Source organism: Prionailurus viverrinus, chromosome A1 (genome assembly GCF_022837055.1).
Source record: "Prionailurus viverrinus isolate Anna chromosome A1, UM_Priviv_1.0, whole genome shotgun sequence".
Lineage (NCBI taxonomy): Eukaryota > Metazoa > Chordata > Mammalia > Carnivora > Felidae > Prionailurus > Prionailurus viverrinus.
Window position 1 is genome coordinate 194,001,137 of NC_062561.1, and position 10,159 is coordinate 194,011,295.

General features: G+C 47.6%; 1 protein-coding gene across 1 annotated transcript; it reads right to left on the reverse strand.

Moving 5' to 3' along the window:
* Window positions 1–231: 231 nt before the first annotated feature.
* Window positions 232–10,159, reverse strand: SAP30L (SAP30 like). The gene is made up of 4 exons (XM_047826617.1): window positions 9,314–10,159; window positions 4,600–4,722; window positions 2,252–2,350; window positions 232–476 (listed from the first exon to the last, which is right to left on the reverse strand). The coding sequence occupies exons 1-4, from the start codon at window positions 9,509–9,511 to the stop codon at window positions 348–350; spliced, it is 549 nt and encodes a 182-aa protein (XP_047682573.1). The 5' UTR covers window positions 9,512–10,159; the 3' UTR covers window positions 232–347.

The following is a 10,159-nucleotide window of genomic DNA, read 5'->3' on the forward strand; positions in this document are numbered from 1 at the left end:
TGCCACCTCTCACACAAGGCAGAGTGGTATTACAAGGTGAGTACCGAAATATTTTTTATCCCACACTTCCAGTAGAATTGGCTTAGTGCTTTGTTAAATGCTACAATACATCGTCTCTCAATCTCATTATGGTCTTGTTTTTTCAGTCCAGCAGTTGCCTTAAAAGAAAGTCTTTGTATAACATGCTGACTCATGAGAATATGATTCTCCTGACCGAAAAGATTTACAGTATTCATCATTCAAACTTCTTTATTTACAATAAAATTTAACAGTCTTTATGGGCCTAAACGTGGCAGATATCACCTGTGCATTAAGCATCATACTTTGTTCCTTGATGCGCTTCTTCCTCACTCAAGCTGCTTGCCGCCCTCCGATTTCTGGTCCAGTCTACTCTTGTTACTCTTCACCATGTAGATGAAGTAGGCGAGGGTCTCTTTTTCATTCACAGGTATGTTCCTGAAGTGTCGGCTGACAGTCTACATGGGGGAAATAACCAGAGTCCATTAAAGCATGCATAAATCAGGGCCACAAAATCTGAACTGTGCCATAGAGGGAGTAGGACTTAGCTTCCAGAGCTAGGGAGGGGATTACGATCACTGCAGAACTTCCTGCAGTGCTATAGAGCTCAGAATGCCCTTCTTCTCCAGGGGTCTGTGGGATTTGGTTTCCGGGCCTCCAAAAGCAGCCCTTTAACCCCCACAACACTCCCAAAGTGCAGTTCTATTTCAGTGGCAGCCAACTGTCCATCATGGCAAAAAGTCAAGGTCATCCCCATGGAAGAACAGGTTGGGACTGCTCTGCTTGGCCAGCTGCTACCATCTCCAGCTCTCAGGCCCTGGGACTGGGCAGAAAAGTGTCTTTTTAAAATTGTGTCAAATGAGGGGCGCCTGGGTGGCTGGGTTGGTTGATCTTGGCTCAGGTCGTGACCTCACGATTCTTGAGTTCAAGCCCTACATCGGGCTCCCTGCTGACAGTGTGGGGCCTGTTTGGGATTCTGTCTCTCCCTCTCTCTTTGCTCCTCCCCTGTTCATGCGAATGCACGCTCTCTCTCTCTCAAAATAAACAAACATTAAGAATAAAGTAAAATTGTGTCAAATGAATAGCCAGTTGTTCAGATGTAAGTGTTTGACCCAAGAATTCACCTAAATAGAACTGCCTCTTGAAAGACACATCACATTTGAAGAATAATCTGTCATTCACTATGCACTCCTGACATTTGGCTTTATTTTATAAGTCCTGAGAATGCAGGTCTCCTCTTGCCCCACCTCATCCCATCCCTTTCACCAGGGTGAATGCTGGAAATGGGTAACATTACCTTAAAGGGGTAAGTCTTGTGCACTATGTTTTATCTAGATGCTGAAGAAGTCTAAAGTAAAAATGATAGATCAGCAAGAAACCCCTAAAGAAAAGATCAAAAACCTATGGGGCTGTGAACTTTTAAGGAAATTTCTGATTGGATTGAGGGGGCTAGGACTGATGAAAAAAAAAAGTCAGAGAACTAGCACTAAAGAGTGGTCATCTATGAATGGTAGGATTATATTTTTCTTTTTTCCATTTTCCCAATTTTCTACAATGGGCAGAAAAACACATTACGAAAAGCGTGATGAGAGGTCCTCACACAAATGCCAATCGGACAGAAGTATCAAGCCAGGCTGTCAATATTTTAAAACAATGGCCAACAGACCATTCTCTGCCCCCTCCTCCAAATTGTATTCAGAGCTCAGGATAGGAGAAAAATTTCTTGGGTTCCATTCATTAGAATAAATGCTTCCATTACCAATATCAGAGTAGAAGAAATCAAGGAAAAAAAAAAAAAAACTAAAAAAAAATAGCTCTTAAAGAACATGAGCAAAAGTTTTGGGGTGATTAATCTGACACACCTGATGTGCAGAAAGGACCATATCTATAAAGAATCTTACAAAACAAGATTCAAACAAATGAACGAACAAAAGCACACTCAGGACTTAGGATCAGGAGTCTTGAGATTCCAGGCTCAATTCTGCCATGAACTTGCTGTGTGATTTTAAATAAGTCATTTCCTCTCTCTGTGCCATGGTTTCTGTGATAGAAACTGGGCCTTTCCAGGTAAAGCTGTGGGATTCTGGATTGTACAAAAGAGGGACTAGGAAGTTGTTTCCAGAGCTGTGGACAGCATTATGATCAACAGACACACATAGCGGTAGGGGGAACCAAGGTCACCGACAGAAGCACACTTCTGGCTTTCTTTTCACAGTGCAATTTGTCCACTTACTTCTGCTAACTGGGCCTTATTGAAGCCTGGTCTGGTCTGCAATTTGTAGTGTCGTTTATAACGCCGTAGAGTGTTCACCTGCAGCTGGAACAGGTCAACCTGGAGAGAAGAGGAGAAACACATTATCCATCACCTGATTAGGCATGACTCACCAGGAGTGCACTATGTGCCCAGCACTACTCTAGGAGGGGCAGGGGTGAAGAGAACTACAGAAACATCTTAGAAATGATCCACTGAGGACTAATAACTTGCTGGGAGGACAAAAAACAAAACAAATCAAAACAAAACCAAAAAACAGTGGAAACACAGTTCTGGCTGGGAAGGGGTGGTCTCAGGGGGCTCACGGAGGCAGTGAAACTGAAGCAAAGGAGAGCAGGGTTTAGAAAGATGGTAAGGACGGGGCTAGTGTAGGGAATGAGAGAGAATACCACGAGTACAGAGAGTCATGAGAGGAAGTCATGAGAGGAAGAGGGGTCATAGGCATTAGTGACAGGTTTAAAAGGTGGGACTGGAGGGCAGCAGGTCTCGAAAAGCAGGAGCTACCATAGGTAGTAGAGGGTGATGTTCCAGAAAGATGTGTCTAGTGGGGGCTTGTAGGGAAGACTGGTGGGGGGGTGCGGGGGGTGATGCTGTAGCAGGGATCAGAAATGAGATACTCGAATTGAGCTTTGGAGGCTGGTGATACTAGAAGGGGACACTAAGCATGGACAGCAAAGGTAAACCCAGACAGGCATCCTGGAGGACGACAGGCCACAGCTTGGCAGCAGACTGGATGGGGGGCATGAAGAAGGACAGTGGGAAATACTGCTGTTCTCAAAGAGTTCTTCCCTAGGCTGAGCCTTCAGGTATCAGAACCCCCAACAACTCTTCAGGGAAAACTGAAAAGCTACTGTAGCTAATGTACAAATCAGCAGGTTAGGTTGGGGTCTCTGTAGGCGGCTGGATGATAGAGGGAAAGGACCCCCCCTTTTTTTTCTAACACAGGAAGAGAGGATAGCTTCACAGTCATGAGATATTGAAGGCCCAGAAAGCTGGGCTGCTTTTACCTGCCTCTAAAAGAGATGTTCTTGCTTCGGGCAGGTGGAGAGCACTTAAAAACAAAATGAATGATCAATATGAGGGACCAAAGTCCTTCATTCTTTTCAAAACATTCCTCAAACCTTTTTTTTTTTTTTGTAAAAAGCATTGAAATCGAATACATCCATTTCTTTATAAAATAATAATACTAACGCTAAAGGCGACAGAAAAATACTATAAACCAATGCTAGAAAAAGGGACACCGAGAGGGGCAGGGGAAAGGACCATATTTCCAAAGGGTTTCTCCACATCTGCAGACAAAGGCCCGCCTACTCTTTCTATTCCTACGCAGTCATTTCCACTCTGAGTGCTAACAGGCAGTTGCCTTATGAAATATTCATGTGTCAAATATTCAACGTACATTACCAACGGTTCTTCTTCTGCTGAGTCTTAAGTGAAAACAACTTAGATAGAAAGAAAAGCCAATACTGCTTCCTGCAGGCTTGCGCAGGAGGCACTGGCACCTTGAAGGTTTGAGAAGTCTCAGTCTCATCGTCTAGTGCAATGGTTCTCCACAAGGGATGCTTTTGCCCACCCCCAGCTCGACCCCCTCCCCACCAGAGGACACCTGCTAATGTCTGAAGACATTTTTTGATTGTCACTACTGTGGCGACTGGCATCTAATGGGTAGAATCTGGGGATGAGGCTAAACATCCAATGATGTCAGGGACAGCCCTGACAGCAAAGGCTTATCTGGCCCCCAATGTCAGCAGTGCCAGGGGTGAGAAACCTTATAGCTGACTTTGGAATGGCTCCTTGGGAACAAGCCTGGACCAGGGATCAGAGCGACGGAAATCAGAGCTGGTATGCATTGACAATGTCCACCTTCATTTTGCAGACGAGAAAACAGAGGGCAAGTGACTTCCCTCAATCCATATAGGCTCAGTCTCCACCTCTGAAGGCAAAAAAAAGTTTAAAAAAACTTGCCATTGTGGTTGTAGTTAAGAATTTATCAGGGGGTTCTTGAAGAAAGGCAGTATGGCCTACAGGAAAGGACACTGGACCAGAGCCCCCTAACTCTGTGTGTGACCTCGGGTCTCTGTGCCTGTCTGTGAAATGATGGGGCAGTGAGACTAGTTGATTTCTAAGTTTTCTGCCCTCAGATTTGATATTACCATGACTCTCTCTCTGATTCACTTTTCAAACAAACCACAGCAAAACAAAGGGGACTAAAATTATTTCTGAATACAACTAGTAGACCAGGCCAGAGATAACGATCACATTAGAATCCATTCTCCCAGCTTTCTCAAGCTGATCCTTTTGACCTTTACCTCAGGAATGTCAGTGTCGTGCTCAGGAGAATCTCCGCCATCGTCACTTGTCTTCCTCTTCCTTTTATTTCGTACACTCTGGATGAAATTTTTGTGGAAGTCGCAGATATACAGGTGCCTTACCTGATGGGAAGCAAATTAAAGTGAGAGCTGCCGATTCCATGGAAACAGCAACAGGTATCTACCAAATTATGGGGTTCTCGCCACTGCAAGGCACTGAAGAGACAGAAGGAAGAATGAGACGTAGACCCTAATTTCTAGAGGTTTTATGTTGGGTTGCAGAAGAAAAAACCCACAAAGAGACACGAACATTACTATCACACTGGGCGGCAGATCATAAACTAAGTCCTCACTGAAGGCTAGAGACGATAAATGGTACGGATTCAGCCACGGAAGACATGCCTGTGGCTGGGACAGTCAGTGCAGAGGTCCCTGACTACAAGGGAGGATTTAGAGGTAGATAGGAAGCATTCCAGATGGGAAGAAGAGCCAAGACTTAGAGTCTCAAACACGGCTGACAAGAAGGCGTGAGGGAGGCAGCCCAGGGTAGACAGTGTCAGTGAGGTGGAGATAACGGCCCACACGGGAGCACAATGAGAGTTCGGGGGTGGGGGCTACGAGAACAGCTTAGACTTTCCTTAAGACAGAGTCCCCCAAGGTTTTGGAAGCAGGGAGTGATGTGACATTTTCAGACCTGTAGGAGTTATGAATTTACAATGGGCTGGAAGGCACTGTCTCAGGAAGGAGGAGAGGAGGAAGGATGGGGCTGTGGCGACGGCAGACAGGACTTCCTATTTTCACACGGACAACAGCTACTACTGTAGGATGACGTCTCTCTGAAAAACTTGATTTCTGTGTATCAGAATTATACTTCTTGCATCAGCACACCTCTGGTCCACAAAGAGAAGTGGAAAGGTGCAGAGATTCTCATTCTCCCAGAAGCCACATGGAAGAAGGTGGATGCTACCGCTGATTTTCGAATGCAGGCTGGAGGCATAATAGTAAGTGAAGGCAGCAACAGCAGCTAAGTAGTAACGTGTTTTTACTGAAGAATGTAAGTGCCAGGGTTGGCTGGAGGAGACACTCAAAAACCTAACAAACTAAATGCCTATGTAAATGACTTGGGGTTATTGACACTGAGGCAGATGTCACACAAATGTTCTTGAGGGACTTCTGAATTTGAGTTTATTCCTTCTTTTTTTTTTTCTTTCTTTTAAGTAGGCTCGGTGCCAGCATAGGGCTTGAACTCACAACCCTGAGATTGAGAGTTGCATGTTCTACCAAATGAGCCAGCCAGGAACCTCTGTTCCTTAAATTCTTTTTTTTTAATTTTTTAAATTTTTTATTTTTTCAAATGTTTACTTTATTATTTTTTAAAATTTATTTGTTCTTATTTTATTTTTGAGGGAGGGGCGGAGGGACACAGAGAGAGAATCCTAAGCAGGCTCTGCACTGTCAGCACAGAACCCGATTTGGGGCTCGAACTCACGAACTGTGAGATCATGACCTGAGCCAAAATCAAAAGTCAGATGCTTAACTGACTGAGCAACCCAGGCACTCCTAATTCTTTCTTTCGTTTCTTTTTTTTTTAATTTTTAAGCTTACTTACTTATTTTGAGAGAGCGAGAGTGAGCATGAGCAGGGGAGGGGCAGAGAAGAGAGGGAGAGAGAAAATCCCCAGCAGGTCCGACGCAGGGCTGGAACTCATGAACCATGAGATCATGACCTGAGCCGAAATCAAAAGTTGGACGCTCAACAGACTGAGCCACCCAGTCGCCCTATTCCTTAAATTCTTAAAGATAAAAGTAAGCTGACAGGAAACCAACATCAATTAATTCAGGTCTTTTCACGGAGAAAATAATGAAAATCGCTTTGCAGTCAGATGAACGATCACTTTCATGTGGTTGGGTTGGGGAGTCATGAGTACTTTTCAGTTTAGATTGTGACCATATCTTGCAGACAGCAGGTGTTCAGTAAGTGCAGTCGCACCAACAGAGGCGTCCCTCGCATCTAAAAACAGCTTAGGCCAGCAAAAGCCACCAGTTACAAATGGTTACAAATTGGAGTAGCTTTGCCAGAGTCAACTCTGTCAAAGGACTTTCAGTTACAGCATGTCGCTGTCCCAAAGAATCCCTCCCGGTTGATGTATGGACCACGGGACAAGGTTTTATCAGGGCAGAAAGCACACTCACACCCTACTGTCCATCCCTGATAGGAAGCTGGCCCTCATGTTAGCTAGTTCCATGTGTAAACTCTGAGATTAAGCAGCTTCTCAAATTCACAGAGTGCCACACTTGGTAGAACAGGCCGCAGAGGTGATTTCCCGAGCTGTGGCTGGGAGATTTCAGGTCAGGACACTAGAATAACGGAATCCTGGATGGAAGAGAACTTAGCAATCACCCGTGTAACCCCGCTGGCCCTGATCTCATTTTCTACAGAGAGAAACAGAAGCCACACAGATGGAGTTATGATCTGGCCAAGGTCACTCAGACCTTCTGATCCCTCACACAGGTCCTTTCCTACCCCAACATTTTCTTTATACTGTTCTCAACTTCACTTTTCTCCAGAATAAAGCAGAAATATGTCAATTGGAGGAATGTTTGAAAACACGTTATATGTTAATAACTCATAGAACACTGCCAATGTCTACATCAAATGAATTTAAACTGCCTGAGTTGGACTTTTGGTGCTATTATTTTAAAAGGTTCTCTGCTAGACCCTTTTACAAGATAAATAGTCATTATTTCTCCTTAACCATTTTGAAGTACATACTGGTTTTCAAAAATTTCAGAGCTCAGTGACCTTTGGGGGCTACGGGTTGAGGAAGGAGGGTGCTAGCAAAGGCTCTAGTGTTTTTCTTTTCTGTTTCCCTTTCTGCAACAGCTAAAATTTCTTGTAACACAGCAGTTACTTAGAATTGAATTCCTGCCCAAGCCTGTGAGAATGAAATAGAATCCCCTTCAGAAATAATGATTGTACACCACCACCTTGAAACAAGTTGTGAGTGATTCCATCTTGAAACACGACTCCTCCAGAAGCATTACTTTGGGGGAACTCTGGTGCCAGGCTCAGGATGCCTCTTTTGTAGACAGTGTGTGTGAAAACACCAACGTAGCTCAACACAGGTTTTTCCAGTGGGGTCACTGGGTAAATGGAGCCCCCCGGTGGCAGCATCACAATTGTTCAGATGTCATGGCATCCAAGGGTTTAAAAGAACAGGAAATTTCTTTTTTTTTAAGGACTGGAAAATATTATTATTATAAGCTGCTCAAGTAAAGTTGCCCAACCACCTACACAAAAGGTAGGCAGTGTTTCCAAGAGGATGAATTCACTGCTGTCTTAGGATTAGGCATTTCACTTCAGCGTGTGTCCTAATCTGGATCTCTAGCCAATTGTTTGCCCTCAGATGAATTTCTTTCATCCATCCATCCATAGAGATTTGTAATAAGAAAAGCCATTAACTCACTCCCAGCCATTTTTTAAAATAGCATCTTTACATTCAAGAGTTGCAAATATGTATTGTAATTGTTAACTTAAAAAAAACTTGGGGGTGGGAGGGAAGAGCCTGGAGAAAAGGGCAGGGAAGATATTTTATTTATTAAGACTTAATCAAGGCTTATGCATGGTGCTTGGAAGTAAATCAGATAATGGTTTTTAAATTAACCAGCCTCTCAGTCACTGTGACACTTTGGCACTGTCCTTTCCTATCTCTGGGCCTCAGTTTCAGCTGCAAAACCCAAAGTAAAAAAGTGGTTGCCCTTTCAGTTTAACAAGCAATCTATGATTTTCCCCAACAGTGGAATTTTGGTCCTAAAAAAGAACGGATGTTAACCACCTGAACTTAGCTTGTCTACCAGAATATTAAAACCCCCCTCAACTCATTTCCAATTCCTAATCACAAGGCAGCCACTTAAGGCTTGCAGCAACAGATGTCAAACTAAAAAGTTCTTAATTGGTTGACAATAGGCACATCTTTAGAATTGTTAACTAGAAGTGGTGAAATCACACAGGAAAAGTTTCCCTATAATTAGGCACAAAACACAGGGTGATTCTAATCAAATTTAAAGCCCCCCTCCCTAAGAAGTTACCCCTAAGAAAACTGATTTTCTTCCTCCTGGTCACTTGGACTGCAGGAACCGCCTCCCAAGACCTGGTCTTGGCCTTATTTCTGCCACATCCTTGAAAAATCCCATTTCCCCACAGCTGCATGCAAAGCAGCGAGCTCGATGACCCTCTGCAGAAGCCGAGGCCGCGGCAGGGGGGAAGTAACTGCCACCTTTCCATCTCTGAAGGAATAACATGGTTCCGAGAAGAGGAGAAGTTAAAGAAGAGCTGGGCCCCTTCATCGCCCCCTCCCCAACACTTGCTCTTTCGTGGGCCAACAATATTAACCCATGTCTCCCTGCTCTAAATCAACACAACAAGCCCTAAACTGTTGTCAAATCTCCCCAGGAAGGAGAGGTCCTCGGAGCCCCCTTCCCCCCGCCGCCCCCAATCTCCCGGATTTGGGCAGAATCCCAGTCGGAGACTGTCTGCGCTGAAGCGGCCTTTGAAATCCCGAGTGCAACTCCCCACCCAGTTTGCAGATAAAGGGCGGCGAGGCCCAGGGCGGGGAGGGCCCCGGGGTCCGGCCCTCAGCCGGGGACAGCGGCCGGAGGACGGCGGCGCGCAGGGACCCAGCCGGGGACAGGGGCAGGGGCAGGGGCGGACTCACGCTCTTGTCGATGTCCAGCTTGAGTTTCTTCTGCGAGATGCTCTTCTGGACCCTCTTGCTGAAGGAGGCGTTGCCCGCGGGCCGGACGCAGCGCTCGCCGTCCTCGATGAGGCAGCAGCTCTGGCCGTAGCCCGGGGCGGCGGCGGGGGCGGCGGGGGGCCCTTCGCGGCTGTCCTCCTCCGTGCTAAAGCCGTTCATCTCCCCGCCCCGGGCCGGCCCCTCTGCGGGAGGATCCCCAGTAGGCCACTCCGCGGCCGCGCGCCCCGCGGGGCAGGTCGCCGAGGCCCCCGCACCCGAGGGTCCCGGAGTCCGTCTCCAGACCAGGCGCTGCCCTGCCCCGCGCCCAGGAGGCCCGGCTCTGCTCCGCTGCGCTCCGGCTTCTTCGGTCCCTGGCCCCGCGCCTCCGGAAAGCCCCTTCCTCCCCGCTCGAGGCCCCGGGGTCGGCTCCCGCGGCTCGCAGGGCCCCGCCGGGGGTCACCCGGAGGCGCCTTCTGCCGGGGGCCCAGAACCGTTACCCTTCGGCGGGGGCGTCCGGGAGGGCGTCCCAGGAAGCAGCCGCTCCCTGGGGACTCCGGGCCCGGCTTGCCAGGGGGTTTCGAGGGCCCCCGCCGGCTCCCGCCTTCTTTCGGCTGCGGGGCAAACTCGCCGCCGGGCAGCTCCGCCGGGGTGGCACGGCCTCCCCGCGCGGGACCCGGCCTCGAACCCGCGGCGCCCGGGCCCCGGGGCGCGTCCGGCTCGCTCCACCCCTGCAGCCGCTCGGCTGCGCCCCGAGTCCCGCGGCAGCCCCTGGGCCACCCGGCCGCCGCCCGCCCAACACACCGCACCACAACAGTTCGCTCCCCCGCC